This window comes from Psittacula echo (assembly GCF_963264785.1).
Source record: "Psittacula echo genome assembly, chromosome: Z".
Taxonomy (NCBI): Eukaryota; Metazoa; Chordata; class Aves; order Psittaciformes; family Psittacidae; genus Psittacula; species Psittacula echo.
Genome location: NC_137742.1, coordinates 35,409,949 through 35,431,261, shown reverse-complemented (window position 1 = coordinate 35,431,261; position 21,313 = coordinate 35,409,949). Strand labels below are relative to the sequence as shown.

Genomic DNA, 21,313 nt, shown 5'->3' with positions numbered 1-21,313 from the left:
GAAAAGTACATTGATATTTAATCCTCAGAAGGCAAAGATATAAGATCAAACAAGTCTTGACGTTAAAGCCAGAGTAAGTGCAGTCTCCTCACAATAGAAAAGGAAGGAAACTGAAAAGAAGAGGCTTCACATCTCCCAGAGAAACTCCACCTGAAATGACTGTCAGAGTAAAAAGAAGGGATACTGTTCTCATTCATGAAGATTAATAGATATTATCAAGTGCTGACTCACTAAGGAAGCTTGGCGCCCATTTTCAGGCATTGTGAAATTTCAACTGTGGTACTCCATTTTGTGCAAATATTCAGAAGTGTGCCTAACTAGTCTATCAGATCTTTTGGAATCAAATACATTATTTCGCTGAAAAAAATTCCTTGAAGAGAGTTGACTGAGGCAAGTATCCCAGAATAAAAGCTGATATCAAAGTTTTGTGCTGGCCTTGATTTGTCTGTCACAGGTAGGTATGTAGATGGATCTAAACGTGCTTTTTTTCCTGACTGTACATATCTTTAGAAAGCATCTGACCAAATGCTGCTTACCTTGAATGTTGCAGATGCTTTGGCAAAATAAAACTCTGCTCTTTACAGGCCTCAACCTCTTGGAAGGACAATCCAGACCGATCACATGGCAACACTTCCAAATTGTAGACAACGATGACATCCAGAGTGTTCGCTTGGTCACAGTTGATGGCTTACAGCATGGGCGGCTCACAGTGAGAGGTAAATAATTTCAGCTTGAGGGCCTGGGAACATTCTCTAGGTCAAATGGATATGATAATGTGGCAGTCAATAAGACACTGATAAAGTCTGTTTTATGTCACTTCCTACTGAGGGCTGCCAGCCTAAGAGCCAGATTTACATGAGAATGAAGGAACAGAAGGAAATATCTGGATGCACAGTAAGAAATCAAAAAAGTTCACAAGCTCATAAAGAAAAACAGTTGCTTTACTTTTGCAAACAGTTTACTTATGCTGTCCATATCCTTAAATGGGAGATACATGCAAGTCTGGCATTTTGCCTGCACACCACTTCCATTTGAAAATTAAATTGGTTCTTAATTTCTCCATTGGAGGTGAGTTTAGCCCAGTAAGCCAATGCAGCTAGTAACATGCCTGGTGGTGACCTGTCTCACCAAGGCTAAATGAGGATGGATGCCCGTGGTAGTGCTGTGACGCCACTGCAAAAACAAGACTAACACCAGCATGGCCGTATATTGCTCTGGGTTCCTCAAAGAAAACAAGAAATTCTGGGGCATAAGAATGCATGCTCTGCAGGTTTACCCTCCGGAGCAAAGAGCAAGACCAGCATGTGTGGAAGCAGGCAGCACTCCCGGCTGCAGGCAGGCAGGCAGGGAGCTCTGCTCCCTCTGCTGACTGGCTTCCCAAGAATACAAGAGTATTGAAAAATTCAGTATTTGAACTTTTACTTTCTTAACATACATTTACTTTTACCTTAAACTTTTACTTTATTTTATTTTATTTTTACTTTCTTAACATACTTTTAAACTTCTTACTTTCTTAACTTTTACTTTCTTAACATTAAGCTTTTACTACTTATATAAACTTTTACTATCTTAACATACATTTACATCCCAATGCTAAAATTTTAAAGAAATCAGGCATGCTATCATTGAGCAGGCATGACCTAGACAAAATTCAGTCATTGTATTGTAACTTCTTACCTTTTTACTTGAAGATGTTAAGGAATCGGATGAGGAGTGATTTTGATTTCTTAGCAAATACAGACAGTATATGGATAGTGTTGCTATTTATTGGAAGCTTTAAGGTTTATTTCAAAAAGTGGCAATTAAACTAGACCTAATTTGTAAGTAATTTTGCCTTGAAGTCTCATGAGGCATCATAGTGCTGCTTTCTTTGGGAAAATGGTTAGGTTTAAAATGTCACTCTGCTGTTGGCAGGGTAGAAAGATGCTGCCTCTGTCAGTGCTGGATTTTTTGGTAGTTAAATGTATTCATGTAAACTGCATAGCCTAGAGACATACAACAAGTATTTTGAAAAAAAGGGAAGGTGGTATTTGGAGTTTAATGGAAACAGAAGTTGTCCAGAAGTGCGTTTCATCTCAGGAAACTACTGCTAATCTGCAGGATCATCCTCCTGTAATGCTGTCTTTTCTGGTGGTGAGGTAGTTATTTCTCCATCCTAAAGTTTGTCCATACTCTTCAAGCAAGGAGCAAAGGGTGAGTGTGTGTCTCAGCTGATATTACAAAGCCTGGAGTGCAAGGCAATAATCTCCTCGGGGATCCTGGGGAGATCATCTCTTCGAGCATCAGTTTTCAATTCTTGAAACCTTTGACCTGTGTGAATATTTGTCTGTGTACATAACATGTCTAGAGAAGCAGATCTGTAAAATTGTCTTATTATAGAGAGTAGGCTCAGTATACAGAAAAAACAAGAATCAGAAATGAAATGCTGAGCTGTAATTATAAAGCATATTCTCTTTGATGCTTAAAGTACATATAAAATATGCTGATAAGAAAGTAAAGTTTGAAATTTAAGTGGTAACAATTGCAGTTAAAAATCCTTTATATCTTCGGTTAGCTTCAGTGCAATGGACATTTGAAGGATTTTCTTTGCTACCACAGTTGCAAAGTCTGCATTCTCATTAACTGTTCCAACTTCTACAATCTTTTTTCCAGTAGGGAAAGTTACATTTGATTCTTCTTGTTGGAAATGCATTCTCTTTCTTTCTGTCTTAATAACATTCATATTGGAAGGATTCTTCTCTGGGCTGAACTGGACATTTTTGATGTGTTTTCTTCCATTGTTTTGACAGGAGGGAAAGGATTCATGTTCACAGTCTCTGACATTCAGGCTGGAGTCGTTCACTACCATCATGATGACAGTGATTCTACTAAGGATTTTGTGGTATTTAGGATTTTTGATGGCCCCCACAGTATTCGCCATAAATTTCCAATCAATATCCTCCCTAAAGATGACAGCCCTCCATTTCTTATCAGTAATGTGGTCATAGAAGTTCATGAGGGACAGACGATCTTGATTCAGGGCTCTATGCTTCATGCATCTGACATGGATTCCAGTGATGATTACATACTATTCAATATTACAAAGCCACCACAGGCTGGAGAAATCATGAAGAAACCAGGACCAAACCTGATAGGTAATGAAACACATCCACAATAGCACACTAATCTTTGTCTGTCCCTCCCTTCCCCCTTGCTTTTTTAAACTGCATTAAATGTTACAATTAGACAATTTATTTTGGCTCAGGACAAATCATGGAAAATTTCGACTTCTTTGTAAATACCCATCATTAATTAATGTTGGTCTTGGCACCAGGATAACTGTACCTGTGAGTGCAAGTTATCCCATAATTCTTCCATTTTCAGTCTATTTGCCTGATGTACTTTTCTCCTCCAGAAAATTTGGGCTAGTCAGGAGTTATTTGATCTATAAGGATCCCTGACAAGTTCAAAGTTATTAGGTGATGCTGATGATGCTAAAAAGAAGAAAGCTCTCCTTTCATTGAACTGAACTCAGAAATTCCTGTGCTAGACTGTAGAGGCTGCTAGTCTTGCAAATACTCTTTTGTCCTCTGAACAGGGCTTTAGGCCAATTTGCTGTGTTACATAATTTTTTGAATGATCTTTAGGTGATGTAAAAAAGACTTGATGATCTTCAGGAAATGTGGAAGACAATGCGATGAAGGACTTGCCCTAGCTAGGGTGAGAAAAAGGACATTTTGCTTCACCAGTTACTTGCACAGCTAACGGATAATTTTAATGAATTATTAAAATCATGCACTGTTCATATAAGATATATTCTTCAATTCAACAGGGTATTCTGTCAGCAGTTTTCTTCAGAAGGATATATTTAATGGAATAATGTATTATCATCACTTGGGAGGAGAAGTATTTGAAGATTCCTTTGAGTTTGTGCTGTGTGATAGCCATGACCCCCCCAACCTCTCAGATCCACAGGTATGAAAATGAAGCATCTTTGGCAGAGCCCCACATTATTTCTTTCAAATGGATGATGATTTTATGCCTTCTGATAGACTTTAAAATCAAACTGGTATGGATCTTTTCTGTTTGCTGCTACCCTGGTCATCACCACAAGTAATGGTCTTCAGAGCTAGCTCTTGTTCTTGCTTCCCGTAGGGTAATTCTTTCTCCTGAGCCACAGAGAGACAAGTTCATTGCAAAAGCTTTTTGCTACAGTGTAAAATGGCATGTTGAAAACAGATTAGATTTGGAGATGGTACAAACAAACAAAACAGCCCTCCTGAAGCCAACTGAGAACTGACTCACCCAGGAGTCCAACATACTGAATTTAACTTTGATTTCAATTTAAACTAAGAATTATAGGCTTTGCATTTAACTGCTGTGTATCTCCATTGCTCATGTATTCATGACTGGGCATGATAGCCACATCCTGTGTATCATATTCCAGTGATTTACTTACTTGTCTGTATGCATGTTTATAAACAACTGCCTGAACAATCTCATCTTGAGATGAACATCTGCTGATTGCACTGTCTCCCTGATTTCAGCTGATGATGGTGCACATAATCCCTGTGGACGATAAGCTACCCAGAGAAGCCCCAGGCGTGACTCGTCACCTGATTGTTAAGGAGACTGAAATTGCTCACCTAACTAAGAAACATCTCCACTTCTTAGATGTGGAAGATCAGGACAGGGAACTCACGTATACCATAACCACTTCCCCATTTTTCTCTTGCACGCACAGGTAGGTGTGACCTGCCATACCTTTTGGGTGGGACTGGACAATGACTTATGTAAGAGAAGCAGCCTCAGTGGCAGTAGCAATCTTATGTATCAGGTTCTTCAATTGTTTGCTAAGAGTGCAACAGATGGTGCTCCTCCCTGTTGATGATTAAGTGTGAGCTAGAGCTGAAAGCAGCAGAATAATACATGGAGTAATTAAAAAAGCCCCATAGTTTAGCAAGAAATAAGGAGGAAAGCACCTGAAATATTTTCTTTCCTTTTGTTGGACTTGCATTTTACACTGCCGTATGAGATCCTGTGCAGCCTTGAGCAAAAGTCACAGCACGTCTCTTACTGATGGAGTGGATCTGACTGTCCCAGGCTGAGAACATGAGGTGCTATAGTTTTTTCTAGGATTGTATTATCACCATGGCACTGCAAAGGACTCCTGGTCCTGGACCCATGGAGCACAACGAAAGCAGAACTGGTTAAGGAGGCAATGAGGGTATGGGATGAATGTGTATAGTAGCCGTTTACATGTCATTGATGCTGTTTCACTAGTTGGAAATCCATGAAAATTCATGACAGCATTGGCAACAATTTGCTAAGTAGAAAAGGTTAAAATCCAACCATTGTACAGTTCAGAAGAACATCACTTTCAGTTTTGACCTCAAGTAACAGAGGATCAGTGTGCAACTGGGAAGAAGGATGTTTATGCTCTTTCCCTATTCAGTCAAACAGCTACATGGTTATCTAGTTTGCTGGTTACAGCTGTTGGAAAGTTGACTTGTTGGAGATGGGTTCATTTCAGAAGTTTAAAGATGCATGATATAATTTATTTTTCTACGTAAAAGTAAATGCGGGTTTGTAAGTAATAAGGATGTGATGGACTGGACTTTCAGAAGGTGTAATTGGTATCTGGGGAGTACAGAGACACACTTGTAACAAACCCAGAGCTTGCTTAAAAGATATGTAATAAATTTGCATGACCATCCTGATACACATTTTTTTTGTGGTCAGTTTTCTGTGATAATGTTTAAATGAGTAACAAGGACAGAAGAAAGAAATAGAATATAGTTAGGGTAGGAAGTTAATTTGAAATGCAAGATTGAGCTATGTGACTGTTGTTTTTCCTGTTCTTCAGTTTTGCTAACCAGGATGTGACATACTTATTTTTGTACAGCCACTCAGATGCTGGGAAGCTGTTTATGGTGGACACCATTCCCAAACTAGTCAAGGACCCTGCTGCTCTTGCATTGCGGTCCTTTGCTCAGGTTTGTTATGTTACCTGACATCAAAACCTGTTCCAAATGATTTAAAATTACAAGTATACAGCTTCTTTTTGACAGGAAGAGGTTAAAAATCAAAACTTTCATAATTCAATTCAAGCTTTTAAAAGAAATTTCCATTATGCTTCAGTTCTGAAATATGTAAACACAACTTTCCTTCTGAAACCAGGAGGGGCTGCAGTTTCCTAGGGTAGCCTGTGTTTGAATCCAGCATGATGTTAAGATGAAGGGAAAAATGAGGCCTTGAGAGTTTCCTACTTGATCTCAGTGTCTCCACCAATAGATTCGATACAGGCTGAAACAGGCCTCTTTCAGGACTTTGTTGCTATGTTTCCACTTAGTCTGATGGATGTCTTATGAATATTAGTAAAGTGCCCTGGTTTATATCCTGATGTATTGATAAGGTAAGCGTAATAGATGATAATGGTGATCATCGCAGTACCATAATGCGAGCTCTGAGCCTACAAATCCTTAATCAGGTGCCTAATATGGGTGTCTGGATGCCAGATTTTGGTGGTTATTTTGGCCTTTTTCACGAGCCTACTCTCAGAAAAAATAAAGGAGGAGGCAAATTCTGTATTCAGACATGTAGTTCCTGTGTGTTTGTTAAACTTCATTAGTTTACAAGAACACATTTCATTAGAAAAGGCTTTTGGCCCAGCATTCATAAAGGGCTCCATCAAGGAAACAGGCCATCGCCTCTGCCATCACTTATAAACTGTGTCTGTGTTTTTTGCTACAGTTTTGAGTATTTGAACCTGTACTTACTTGATTTGTAACTAAAGATGCATTTAATGAAGGTATTGCCAGCATATAAAGAGTAGATGCGAAGTTTGTGGAATTAGTTTTGGCAGTTCAGATACCATCTAATCAGGGGGTGAGAAAGGTCCCTAATGTCAGTTTTGGCTCTCCCAAATTATGGGTTTGTGGCTCTCCCATTATCTCTTCTTACTTTCACCCCTCTTCTCTTTCTGCAGCATGCTGTGAACTATATGAAAGTTGCTTACATGCCACCATTGCAGGACATCGGGCCTGAACCTCAGCACGTCCAGTTTATTTTTTCTGTCAGCAATAAGCATGGTCGCACTTTGCATGGGATTTGCTTCAATATTACAATTCTTCCTGTGGACAATCAAGCCCCAGAGGTAGGGTGGTGTTGAAGGCAAGAGGAAAGGACTGGAAATGGCTCTGAGTAGAAACAGAAATGCAGAGAGATATCTTGCTCTGACAGAAATGAAAAATAAATCTTCCGTGGGATCAGGGTTTCAGTGTGTTATATGTAGCCTGCATTGGGACTACAGTGGAAGGGAAAGTGTGGTGAGTGTGCAACGTGGTTTTGTGTGCTGAATAATTTGAGGGCTACCTCCAATGCCTGAGTGGCTATACAAAAATATGTATGCCATATCCTGGTTAACAAAATGCATCCCTCCTCTTTATACTGCCTATTGCCTATGAAGGCCAGGAGCCTCCTGGAACAGGATAGAGACTGGGCTGCATGTATTAGGGCCTACCATTAGTAAATTCCTTAGGTTTTCCTAACACAGCCTTTAGCATTTTATTTTTTAAGGTGTCACACATCCTTATACTGGAGCAAATTGAAATTATCCCTGTTCAGTGTATGTTGGAAGGTGCAATAGAAAAGAGAGTTGAGCACTTTCTCTTCCATGCAGGTTTATACAAGCCATTTAAGAGTGGAAGAGGGTGGCCTGAGCCCTGTCACAGAGGAACATATTCTCATTTCTGATGTGGACACAAAACGGGAGCATCTCCTCCTTCTACTGCAGAGACAGCCTCAGCATGGGGCGTTGGAACTGGATGGCATTCCTGTCAATGAAGGCGACAGGCTTTCCTGTGGGGATCTGCGTACCCTGGCAGTCAGGTTAGAAGGGTGGCTGTCTTCTCCTCTTACAGTGGCTGAGTTTTTCAGTCAGATGAGTGAAAGCCCTGCAATGAATTGGTGAGGTGCAGGGGCTGCAGCCAGCAATGCTCACCATAGCACAGCTCTGGCAGGGCTGCTCCAGGCCTAGATTGCTGGCTGATCCTCAAGACTGCAACAATCACTGCAGAAGCTAAGCTGCTGTGTGGCCAGGAAGTGGGAGCTAGTGACCATGTCTGGTTTAGATAGGTTTCCCTATATAGCACTGCTCCATGCAGATGAAGAGGCAAATTCTGTATTCAGACATGCAGCTCCTGTGAAGAAGGCAGTGGTTGGCAGCTCTTTTCTTTTAAGGAAATTGTATGTTTATTAAACTTTGTTAGTTTACAAGAAATCTAACACTAATTAACCCAGAGATGAAAATGTTGATATATTTGTGGCAAGAACGAGACTCGATTTCCTGTATGCATGCAGAATAAGAGCTCTCTGACTCTGTTTACATCTATTAGTCAAAGTAGGCACCTACCACAGCAAGGGCATACATGCTTGGCAGACACCTCACAAGCAGCTGGAACAGGGATGACAAAGCCTCAGTGAAACATTTTTCCCAGCTGTTGTCTGGTTTTTATTGGCAGTTTTCTTCATCTAGGACACCCCACAAGTCTTCTGAAGACATCCTGATCCAGAATCAGCAGTCTTAGATGGACACACCGGCACAAGGATTGGCTTTTTATATTGGGAATCATCCATATTGTCTCTGGCATGACCAGAAAGCAGAAAGCAGGGCTTCTTTGTCTATGTGAAATAAGTGTAGCTCTTCTTTTCTTTTTTATCTCTCACAGTTATCGGCACGATGGCTCTGAGACTCTCACTGATGATATCCTCTTTGCAGCCACAGATGGCATCCACTTTGTAGAGTTCATTCTGCAGGTCAAGGTCAGTGTGTTGCATACTTCTGAAAGCAATTGCTTCTGTAGAAGAGTGCAAAGCTTGATGTCTGAAAGTCTTCGTACTTCGTTCTCTTGGAAAGTGGAAGATAATGGACTTGTTAGGCATCAGGTTTATGTGGCAAATTGAGACATTTGGCCTGTACCAGCTGAAAGGCATTTGCACTTGCTCTAGCCTGGGTTCTTCTACTTGGAATTAGTCTCTCTGTACTTAAATTTGGAGACTGAGATTTTTCTCAGGCTGTAATTATCTAGTTCAGTTTACTTTTGTTTTTAAATTTTTAATGTGACCCTAATTCAGCTGGTTTCACTTGATTCATAGGGAAAGCTTAGTGTACTCTGACTGTGACACCATGCTGCTGGTTTGAGCAGTATGGAAGGCAATGTACTAAAACAACAGCTTTCCACTGAAATGAAAGATTAAAGATCTTATTTTTCTGTTTAGGTGTTGCCTGTGAATGATGAGCCACCTGTTATACAGACAGGCCTTGTTCCTGTGCTCTACTGCCTGGAGGGTGAAGAAGTGGTCCTTTCCTCAGAGTACATCTATGCCACAGATGCAGACAGTGATGACATGAAACTGATGTTTACTCTGGCTCGCCAGCCGTATCATGGGCTGGTGAGGAAAGCTGGCATTGCTGTGGATCGTTTCTCCCAAGCTGATGTAATCTCTGGTTTAGTCACATATAAGCACACCAGTAAGTGAGTTAAGGACAGAATTTGACTGGAAGGTGGTCACAGAGTTTTCAGGAAGAAAATCTTAACCAGAATTCATATAATCTTTGCAGAAGCACAGCAGGAACTGCTGAGAAACCACATGTATTTTGACCAGGGAAAAAATAAGGTGGCTTTGAAAGAGGGCTGATGATATAAAACTACCAAATGTTTTAATGAGCTCTCCAAATCCCTGTTTGAAGTGAAAAATTTATTAGAACAGCTACATGAAAATATCATAACCTTAGAGGATTTCTTTCACTGTTCCTGGTAAAATAACTTCAGGAGTTTTTTGTTTGTTTTTTTGGTTTTTTTTTTTTTTGGGGGGGGGGTTTACTGTTAAATTAGGCACAAAATAGAGCCTTTTTTTTTGTTTCATGACATTAAGAAAGCCCACTTCAACCTTTTTTCATAGTTGTGTTTAGATAAAAGGATGTAATGCTGTAAATTGGGATGCCATGTTTTAATAGAAAACTGCTAACAACCTGAAGTACTTCTTGCTTGCCTCTCCAATCTAGATGGCTATCCATTTCTGGACTGTTTATAGTCTTTCTGTAGCATAAGGTAAATGATCAGATTTTCTTCAAGAGAACCACAGTGTTAAAAAGATGTTATTTTGTGGTTTTATTCTAAAAATTAAAAAAAAAACCCTTTTTTTTTTAAATTAGATATCGAAATCAACGGCCAGTTAACCCCATTTCCTATTTAATGTCATCTTTTTATTAGCATTCAAGGGGTTCTCTTCTATATCTCTGATGACAGCTTTAGTCTTGTTTGTTTTTTTCTTTTTTTTTTCAAAGGCTGTGGTTTTCTATGTAATTAGTCTGTAATTTTGTTCTATATATGTGATATTTTGAGGCTTGGCACCATCTAAAATGAGCAGCTGGTATTTGAGAAAAGAAGGAAGTACTTGATTATGGCCACCCATAACAAACTTTTCTTCAGCAGCCTAAAGATACCAGTAACATTATTTCAATGGCAGCATTTTGCAGATTAATGAAGGGCAGAAACTGACTTTCAATGGTGCAGTGCCAGTGTTTCATTCCCAAATTTCTGCATGTGCCTGCAGTCAAATGTTCTAACAGTAGATATCACAAGAGATAGTGGGAATCACTGACTCTTCTTTGTAGCCAGCTTATTAGAAATATGCTGCAACAAAGCAAGACACAGGCTATCAGAAGTGCTGGGAAATGCACTCAGCCACAGACGCTTCTTGCAAGGGGTGGTAGTTCCCAGTGCTATGCTGTATCAGCCCACATTTCAAAGGTGATTACATATGGGTGTAATATACAGTTGCACAAAAGTACATATACAAAGCACAGCCCTTGTTATAGTCCGTTTTGTAGGAGTAAGAGGCATATATGAATACATGCATTTTTAGGTGTGCAAAAATGTTTTCTTCTGGAACACTGTGGATATTACCATTTGTCATAGAGAGAATATATATATGTATATATATACATATATATATATAAAAGAATGATCTTTTCCTACATTTTTTGAGAAGGAATGCAGGAAATACTCTCTGCGTGAATGTATGTTTTGCAAATGCCTTAGTGAACAAAGAACAGAATTATGAGTACTACTAGCAATTTTATTACAATTACAATATAGTATTACAAAATTGAATGAGTAATGTTATAACTATTAGTAATACTTAGTTATATACTTTTCTGCACCCTTTTATTCTAGAATAGAAGCTGGTTAAACTTAATTACAAACAGCAAACCAAATTCTTAACCAAACAGCACCCCCACCAGCCAGAATTAAGAATTCTAGTAATTTTGTTTTTCCTTCTGATTTTGAATACTGCAGACTGTCCTTGCAGGATATGAAACTATTTTTCATGAAGTTTTGGTAAAACATTTCCTCTGAACTGCAGTATTTCTTCCAGGTGGGGAGATTGGCCTGATTCCTTCCATTGAGATCTTAACCTTCATTGTCTCTGACAGTGAGGCTGGCATAGATGTGAAAGACTGCTGTTATGATGGACCTCTTCTTCCTTCAGTTCCGCTTCAAGATCCATTTCCAGTATATGACCTTAACATCACTGTACTTCCAGTGGACAACCAGGCTCCATCAATTGCAACTGGTGAAAGCTTCCTCTCACTATACAGTTATAAAGTGGGCTTACACAGTACTGTAATGGCTAAGGACACAGGGATTTTACTTGTTTGTTTGTTTATTTGGGATTCTTTTTTTCTTTAGCATCAGAAAGAGTCAGCTGAGATCAGCATACAATAGTTTTGAATCAGAATATCCATCAGTATTTTTTTTTCTTTTGTTAGGACAGTATAGCCACCAAATTCAGCTGCAGGTGCAAGTGTGAGTAACTGCTTCTGGCTCTTCAGCTGCATGTTTAAATCATGTGGTTAGAGATAAGAGTGTTCAGATCTACTCCCTTCCATCTATACATGTCCATTGCTTCATATGTAGGCATCATGGTTCATCTCCAACCAGCAACGAAGAGCCACGCAACCTCTCACTCACTCCCCCTGGTGGTATGGGTGAGAGAAACAGCAGAATTAAAATGAGAAAACTCACTGGCCACCCACACAAGTAACGCAAAGCAAGACAAGGAATTCATTCACTGTTGCCTACGGTCAGGCAGATATTCAGCCATCCCCAGGAAAGCATTCCATGTTAATGGTTACCTGGGGAGAAAAACGCCATTGCTCCAAATGTTCCTCCCTTCCTACTTCTTACCTCAGCTTTACATGCTGAGCATGATGCCATATACTCTGGGATATCCCTATGGACAGTTAGTATTAGCTGTCCCGGCTGTGTCCCCTCCCAACTCCTTGTGCACCCCAGCCAGCTCACTGGTGGGGCGGCGTGAGAAGCAGAAAAGGCCTTGACTGTATAAGCACTGCTCAGCAGTAACCAAAGCATTGCTGAATTACCAACACTGCAGTACAAATCCAAAACTTAGCCACATACAACCTATTATGAAGAAAATTAACCCCACTTCAGCCAAAACCATCATAGTAAGCTATGTCTGAGTAAAAGTGATCAATATCTTCTCCCTGAACTGAACTTAGGTCCAGAAAATTGTCATATGCATTGTTTATGCAAAAACATAAAAGTAAATATCTACCTACTTTTGCATGTAAAATCTACAAAAGAAATTTAGACTCCAGCCCTTGTATAAAAAGAGAGAATCTTTTAATACCGATATTTAACTCTATTAATAGATGAAGGCAAATTTATGTTATATGTGCAACAGATCAAATGAATAGATTTGAACCCCTATTTTTACTAACACCATTCAAAATCAAAAATATTTAGTTAAAATTGGAATAGTTTTGGTAATGTACATTTAGTCCAACAGACCTCATTGTGCGAAATTTCCATTGACTTCCTGGGCTTTCGATGAGGTCTGTAGTACACATATAAAGGTATGCTTTCTGTATGCCTACCTTTTTCAATGTCATTTGTTTGTTAGCATAAAATACATGCTATGTATCTCACAGAATATCTAAGCATATGTATGAGTAGTTTCATAATTGGTAGGCTTTCACCCAAGTAATGTTCTGGAAATGAAGCATTGTCCCAGCAGGGAAATTAAGCAGTGTTGCATGAAAAATTATTCATTATGAGCAATTCAGAACAGCTCTCATGTAATTAATGCTCTAACAGAGGTAATAACTGATTTTGAGCAGCACATAGACTATACCTAATAACTTACCAGCAAAATAATTTCATGATCCCCTTCCTCTCTACATACATGATGGTAAAAGTAGAGTTGAAAGTGTAAGCACAGAAAAAACCCTTAAACCAAACCCCCTCGGTAACTCAGTATTTGTTGTCTTTTCCTCCTTAGTTACTACTTCCATTTGTATTAACAAAAGCGACAGTAAAATGAGCTTAAAGAGCAATAACGCTTACCATATTGTTTGTGTGCAGGTGCAAGGTTTGTGGTGGAGGAGGGCTCCTCAGCAGCCCTTACCGCAAACCATTTGCTTGCCACTGACCCTGACACCACTGCAGATGACTTAGAGTTTGTCTTGGTTTCTCCTCCCCAGTTTGGTTACATTGAAAATATACTGCCTTCTCCTGGGTTTGAGAAAAGCAACATTGGTATAAGTATAGGTAAGTCTTAGTGACATATGGTAATCAAGCAGATGAGATACAGGGGGCTTCTGGTGCCGTGGGCTCTGGTGGTGTGTGCATTAATACAGACTTATTGAGGAAGGCAGGTGCTAGGCAAATGGAGAGCAAATGGGACTGTGAGGGAGGAGTTCAAAGGCAGACTACAGATCTGAAAATGTGAAGAATTAGCACTTGAAGTAAACAACCCAATCTTTGCTTTATGCATTCCAGCTGCAGTCTATTAGAAGTGGCAATATGAGATACTAATCTGCTCTCTCTCTGCCTTAGCCTTCAATCCCCCATGCAAGGATCCTGCACTTCCCTTCACCTAAACCTCTGCCACTTAAATGCTTTAGCTGAGAACTTGAAAAGCCTGGGTCCCATGTTAGTTTTCAAGACAAAATAACAGAGGTGATAGAGATGTTGGTTGGCTTGGGTGTCTTTCCTTGCCCATCTTCAAACACTGTAATGCAGCTTCATCCTCAGTGAAACAGACTGTGGCATGGTTTGTAATGCTACCAGCTTTATCAGTGTTTCCAGACACACTCAGAACCACTGAGCCTTTTGGTCCTCATTTTCCTAGTCTGTCATAGAAACATAGAATGGTTAGTGTTGGAGTGGACCTTAAAATTCCTCTAGTTCCAGACCCCACAGCCATCTGCGGGGATACTTTCCGCTAGAGCAGATCAGTCAAGTAACAGTTAATGTAATTACCTAGAGCCCAGATCTTACCCATCATTTGGGTCTTGTTTTGCGGGCTCAGTTCTGCAGACTGAACTGGGAAGCATGAAGTTGCACAGTCCCACAAGCAGCAGAAAGACACATTTTTGTTTCAAGGGAAGGGCGTGTGTGCTGAGGTAACGTGCAGTGTAACTCTTTCAGCCAAAAAAAAAAAATTGAAAACTTATAAAACCCTTGCAAAATCCAAGATATTTGTTCTTTGAAGAAATAGATAGTTTCAGAATTTTTTATGATAAGACCAGAAGGCTGGAAAGGATTGTGTTAACTCATAATCTCTTTAAAATCTCTAGCTTTGTTTCAGCTGAAGCACCTGAAAGCTCTGAACATAAACTATGTACAAGCCAGGCATAAGCGAATGGAACCAACAGCAGACCACTTTGTACTTTATGTCACTGATGGGCTGCATCGCTCCACAGAGACTCCATTTTATGTGCTGATCAACCCAACCAATGATGAAATCCCAGAATTCATAGCAGGCAATATTACCGTAAGGAAATAATCAAAATGTCTGTTACAGAATTATTTTATACCAGAAAACACTTTTTCACATAGATAAGAACATTGTTCTGACACTTGTTCCTCTCCATCTTTCCTTTGCTTACATAGTTCAGCCTAGTTCAGGAAACAGCCCAGCTAAATCCCATGTAACAGAGAGCTGCAATGAAACTGTACTAGTGCACATTAAGTAGCTTGCAATTAAGAGAAAAAAAAGTGCTCAGTCTTTAAACAAACAAGTAATCTGGAAAGCAGAAGGATCCTCATGCTCATTCTGGTTTCTCAAGAGCTTTTATATTTTCCTGTAGTTTTTTTATGCTTCGGGCTTAGCCTCTCCCCTCTCTGAAGACTGCTTTTAAAATAAATAATAATTCTTCCTTCCCCTGAGTTTGAGAAGAGCAACATTGGCAACCATGCTAAGGCAGTGTAAACTAATCTTACTGTGAAGTAAAAAATGCATGCGTGTGTATAAATGCATATTCATCCATTATTTATATATACATATCTTTATATATTCAAATTCTTTCTGCTTGAGACTTACTATGAAGTTTATTTACCTAACAGCTTTTCTATTACTTGGGGCATTACAAACTCCTTATCTCACCTTCTTTTTTCATCACTGTAACCATTTACTGCTCTATGTCACTTAAAGTGGTTGAAATCAGTAGCTGATTCAAAAGCGACTGGGAAACGGGTGGAGAAAACAAAGAAAACTCATACACAATAACAACCTACTTAGGAAACCATGCTAAAATTCTCTGATTCTTATGTAAAAGAATTTGACATTTTTTTCTTTCGTGTTTAGGTTCAAGAAGGGGAGATGAAAGAGCTGGATCTTTCTATTATCAATGCAGTTGATCTGGATGTGCCTCAAGACCATTTGGTATTTGGAGTTGTGCAGAGGCCCCAGTATGGGTTCCTTATTAATGGAGTTCATGGCAATGATATTCTATACTACAAACAGTTAATTAACCATGACCACCACAGCCATGAGTTGCTTGTTCATGACTTTTCCATGGAGCTACTGAAGAACGGTAGGTGCAGTATTCTTCTGACACTGGCCTTTCATCTCTTTAATGAGGCAAGGTGGCACAGTAAGAAACCTTCAGCACTAATTTAGTCGCTTGCCTTATGTGTATTTCCGAGATGTTTAAGAAGCCTGCTGTAGGAGAGGATCAGTTTTGGGATCATCTTAAGAGCCTGAACATGCACAAGTCCATGGGACCTGATGAAATCAAGTCCTGAAGGAGCTGGCAAATGAAGTTGCTAAGCCACTGTCCATCATATTTGAAAAATCATGGCAGTCAGGTGAAGTTCCCGACAACTGGGAAAAGGGAAATATAACCCCCATTTTCAAGAAGGGGAAAATGGATGACCTGGGGAACTACAGACCAGTCAGTCTCACCTCTGTGCCTGGCAGGATCATGGAGCAGATTCTTCTGGAAACCATGCCCCTTCAAAACCTGAGGAGAGATTTTTCTTTTCTCTGCTGTCTAATATGAACCTTCAGAAGTGTCAAGCTCCCACCCCAAATTCCTCAGCCTTCCCAAGTGCTGTTTTTGTCTCTCTTCCAATTGCTTGGCTTCTCTCTTTTCCTGTCAACAATGGTGACCAAGCTACCTGCAGCCCAGATCCTCTGATTGGCTATGATCACAGCCACAAGGTCAGCTGTTCTCCCCAAGGCTTGTTTAAAGATCTCTGGGGATAAAGGCACAGAAGAGTGTTGCCTGATAGTGTCACCTTTGCTATGATCCCTGTTAAAATGAATTGGAACGAGGAGAAGAGAAGAAATGTGCTTTTTTCAGACCAACAGAGGGCTTTTTGTGGAGGGAGCCACTCCTTACTCCAGTCATGCTGGTATCTTTGAGACAATAGTATGTTGGTATATTAAGGAACATCAGTGGCTCACCAAGCTTATTTTCTGGTAGCTGAAACAAGCTTGCTGTGACTGGTCATATGGGGAAGGGAGACGGAAGAAGGGTGAGGGGGAAACAGAAAGAAATGATGCGAGAGATTTTGCTGCAGTCAGATTTATTTGATTTTTCCATTTTTCTCTCTCTCTTTTTTTTCCCACCACCCCCTGCATAGGAATGAAGCTGATGTACATGCATGACAATTCGGAAAACCTTACTGACAGCTTTAGAATCCAGTTATCAGATGGGAAACATAAAGTCATCAGAACCATTTCAGTAAAGGTCATTCCAGTTAATGATGAGAAACCAGTGCTGAGCAAGTAAGCCACATGTTCCTGTCTCTGACAGAGGGATAAGTTTAGACAAAATGATCCAAAAGTGATCAAACCAGCAAACTGGTGCCTCATGGGGAGAATCACAGACTAATGTCAATACAGATGTTTCCGTACTGGTCTCTATCAGCCTGTTTAACAAAACATTTCTAGTGAAATAAGGATATGCTTTAATGTTGCTCCATATTAAAAGAATAGTGAGAAAAAAAAAGTGGGGGAGCATGCTTGTTTTGCCTTTTACAGCTTACTTGAAGATGTTTGCCAGAGAGCTCTCATGTTTGCACACCTCTACTGGCTACTGACTACCGTGGTATTGACTGCAGCTACTTTGCTTTGCCCTTCCCTGGGACAACTGCATGTCTAAAACATCTTTCTGAAAGCCCTTATGTATTTTGGCATGAGATAATTCACAAAGTTGATGCCTCCTTGCCTCACAGGGGAAAGCTTTTCAGCTGAATGATTCTTTTATTTTCTCTTTGCTTAGCTATAATTCAGCTTCTGAAAAGATGCATGCTAACTTCCCTTACAGCTCAAAACTAGGAAAGAGAAATGAAATAGACATAGTCAGAAATTGCTTGGCTGACCATTTGCAGATAGGCAGCTGGCTGTGAAAAAGATGGACCTCCTGGACATTTTAACAAGGGACTTTTCCCTTGGGATCCTCAATTTTTAGCTAATGCTCTGCTACAGAGCATAAGGGCTTCCATCTTCCTGCCTGGTTTCCAGTCCCAGTCAGGCAGATGGGGAGCTGGGAACCCAAAAGCTTTGGGCACATAGCTTGAACCTCTGAAGTTTGCATTTCAGAAATGGCTCACAGTCTGTTCAGCAGGCTGCCAATAATGTGGGCATTTCTGATCCCTCAGGATATTTGGCCTACCTTCAATCAGACATACATTTCCCATTGCAGAGAATTTTAAATGTTTTGTTTACTATGCAGAGCTTCCTGCATTAACAAATTTTAGTTTTATAGTTGAAAGATTATCAAGGATCACATAATGCTAACAAGAGAGAGTGTCCATTTCTAGTTAGAATAAATGATATAGTTTATGCATTCGTATCACATACTGATAATTGCCTATTTGTTCCTCATACGGTAAAGACTGATAGGACATTTTCCACTCTTTCTCTCTGAAAGAAGGTGATGAAGTGCAAGAAGTCAAATGTTTTTAGATTTGCCCAGCTGGATCCAGAAACTATTGCTGCCTTGTCTGGTGTTGCTAGAACTCATTATTTGTCACTCCTGTGATGAACAGTGAGCCACCTACTTGAAAAATATCTATTTCATTATAAGAAGTTACTGCTTCTTGCCTGTTACTCTTCCACTGATATGCAGTATGCTCCCAGTATTAAAGCAGTAGTGCTTTGAGGAAATGTGTTCAGTTTGGCGTTGGTGTGGTTTAGCTTCTACATTCAGTCATGACATCTTTGCTGTGGGGTAGGAGCTCCCTTATGCTACTGAAGTGTTTTACAGGTGAACGTTTGACAATATTTGTAAGCTTTTTCTCACCTTTTGATCTGGGGACACCCTTTCACCTCAGGGAGTTTCAGGTCTCATCTCCATTAGCGGTGGTTAACAGACTGAAGAATCTGCAATGGGATGTTTTTAGCTGGCGAACAGTGAGTGCCAAAAGCTCAATCTGTCAGCTCTTGGATTGCATCCTGTAGCAAGGAGTGCCCTTGGGGAATGTAAGGCCCTGACACATTCCCCTTGAAAGCTTCTTCTCAAGATGAGACATTGGTGCTAGAAACAGAATAGAGAAGAAGCTGGTTATGTCTTTGTAGTATCTCTTAAAGATTAAGTGACAGACTAGTCAGCTGAAAGACAGTCTTTACTCTAGTGAACAATCAGTTCATTGGAGCCAGTGTTAATATCGTAGCAGTAACATATAATTTGGCCTATTTGTTTACATCACCCTCTTAGAAATTTTATGAAGGTAAGCGGAATAGATTCCAGATTAAGACAGATGTGATAAATCCCTTATTGCTGTGTGTATCTGCTTTGCTATTTTTCACCATTCTAAGGAGAAGCTGGTCTACTCTGTTTGCTTTCTTTTTCCTCCTGTTTTAAACTGAAATAGGCACCCTTCTTTCAGTCTTTCTGTAGTCATCATTTCTGTCTGAATCTGGGTAATCCATATTCCTGGCAGAGAAATTACATTGTCAGAAAGGTTACATTTCTTTTACTGCATCAATAAATGACTTTTAATTTTTGCAGAAAGGATGATATAGAGGTGAACATGGGTGAAACTCGAATAATTTCCAGTGCTGTTCTGTCAGCAGAAGATAAAGACACCCCCAGGGAGAGAATTTATTATATATTTGAAAGACTTCCAGCAAACGGTCAGCTTCAGCTCAAGGTTAGTCTTTGTACTTCAACAAAAAAGCAGGCATGCAAACAACTCTCTCTTTTTTGGATAGAATGAAGTTCATCTTCCTTTTCTCCCAAATGTCTGTCATGTTTTGAAGTAGACAGCTATGGCCTGTTTGACTGTTGAAAGAGTGTTTGAACCAAACAATGATGCTGTCTCACAGGCTTTGATAGTAAAGGCCAGATCCTCAAGAGAAGGAGAGGGTGAAAAGCATAGCAGATCATCTAAGGTGACAATGGAGAGAGATGCTGGGAGAATCAGCACATGGAGGGGAAAAAAAAAAGCATCAAAACCGACAGAGGTGAAGGGGAAAGTTCTTGATCAAAAAAAAGTGACAAGTAAGCCATTACTTCAGTTACTTCAGGATTCAGAAAGAATGGAGGGAGATGTGTGTGAAAGAGTGAGGAATAAATCATGAGCTAGAAAAAAAGAGGAAGGAAGGGAAAAAAGAAAGAAGATGAAAAGGATACAGCAAGAAGAAAGGCAGAAAATAAGTTTGGAAATGGAAGGAAAGATGACCATTAATTGACCAAATATAGGCCACAGGAAGGAACAAAGTTAGAAAAAATGCCTCTTTTAAATTGCATGCATATATAATAGAAAAAAAAAATCAGTTTTTAAGACCCATAAGCACGGAAAGTATTTTGATGTTGGATCCTTGCAAGAACCTGTGGATCACAGGATTATAGAATCATAGAACAGTTTGGGTTGGGTAGGGCCTTAAAATTCATCTAGTTCCCATCCTTCTGCCATGCGCAGGGACACCTTCCACCAGACCAGGTCACTCCAAGCCCCGTTCAACCTGGCCTTGAGCACTGCCAGGGATGGGGCATCCTCAGGTTCTCTGCATAACCTGTGCCAGGGCCTCAGCACTCTCATGATGAAGAATTTCTTCTTAATGTCTAACATAAATCCGCCCCCTGTCATAGAATCATAGAATAGTTAGGGTTGGAAAGGACCTTGAGATCATCTAGTTCCAACCCCCCTGCCATGGGCAGGGACACCCCACACTAAACCATGTCACCCAAGGCCTCATCCAACCTGGCCTTGAACACCGCCAACGATGGAGCACTCACAACCTCCCTGGGCAACCCATTCCAGTGCCTCATCACCCTCTCAGTAAAAAATTTCTTCCTTAGATCCAATCTAAACTTCCCCTGTTTAAGTTTGAACCCGTTACCCCTTGTCCTGTCACTACAGTCCCTAATGAAGAGTCCATCCCCAGCATCCTTGTAGGCCCCCTTCAGATACTGGAAGGCTGCTCTGAGGTCTCCACGCAGCCTTCTCTTCTCCAGGCTGAACAGCCACAACTTTCTCAGCCTGTCTTCATACAGGAGGTGCTCCAGTCCCCTGATCATCCTCGTGGCCCTCCTCTGGACTTGTTCCAACAGTTCCATGTCCTTTTTATGTTGAGGACACCAGAACTGCACACAATACTCCAAGTGAGGTGTCACGAGAGTAGAGTAGAGGGTCAGGATCACCTCCTTCGACCTGCTGGTCCCGCTCCTTTTGATGCAGCCCAGGATACAGTTGGCTTTCTGGGCTGCGAGCGCATACTGAAGCCGGCTCATGTTCATTTTTTCATCGACCAACACCCCCAAGTCCTTCTCTGCAGGGCTGCTCTGAATCTCTTCTCTGCCCAACCTGTAGCTGTGCCTGGGATTGCTCTGACCCAGGTGTAGGACCTTGCACTTGGCATGGTTCAACTTCATAAGGTTGGCATCAGCCCACCTCACAAGCGTGTCAAGGTCCCTCTGGATGGCATCCCTTCCCTCCAGCGTATCAACTGAACCACATAGCTTGGTGTCATCGGCAAACTTGCTGAGGGCGCACTCAATCCCACT

At 40.5% G+C, this 21,313-nt stretch overlaps 1 protein-coding gene across 1 annotated transcript in view; it reads left to right on the top strand.

Annotated features, from left to right (window-relative positions):
* FREM1 (FRAS1 related extracellular matrix 1) overlaps positions 1 to 21,313 on the top strand; it is a gene marked incomplete at its 3' end in the record, with an annotated part of 61,849 nt that overhangs the window by 11,033 nt on the left and 29,503 nt on the right. The window contains exons 7-21 of the mRNA XM_080638640.1: positions 585 to 716; positions 2,790 to 3,134; positions 3,812 to 3,954; positions 4,527 to 4,723; positions 5,885 to 5,975; positions 6,968 to 7,135; positions 7,661 to 7,869; positions 8,709 to 8,802; positions 9,259 to 9,511; positions 11,422 to 11,619; positions 13,434 to 13,619; positions 14,651 to 14,847; positions 15,661 to 15,889; positions 16,944 to 17,088; positions 19,316 to 19,457. Of these exons, the coding sequence (XP_080494766.1) occupies positions 585 to 716; positions 2,790 to 3,134; positions 3,812 to 3,954; positions 4,527 to 4,723; positions 5,885 to 5,975; positions 6,968 to 7,135; positions 7,661 to 7,869; positions 8,709 to 8,802; positions 9,259 to 9,511; positions 11,422 to 11,619; positions 13,434 to 13,619; positions 14,651 to 14,847; positions 15,661 to 15,889; positions 16,944 to 17,088; positions 19,316 to 19,457 (2,729 nt within the window). The remainder of the gene's footprint in view (positions 1 to 584; positions 717 to 2,789; positions 3,135 to 3,811; positions 3,955 to 4,526; positions 4,724 to 5,884; positions 5,976 to 6,967; positions 7,136 to 7,660; positions 7,870 to 8,708; positions 8,803 to 9,258; positions 9,512 to 11,421; positions 11,620 to 13,433; positions 13,620 to 14,650; positions 14,848 to 15,660; positions 15,890 to 16,943; positions 17,089 to 19,315; positions 19,458 to 21,313) is intronic.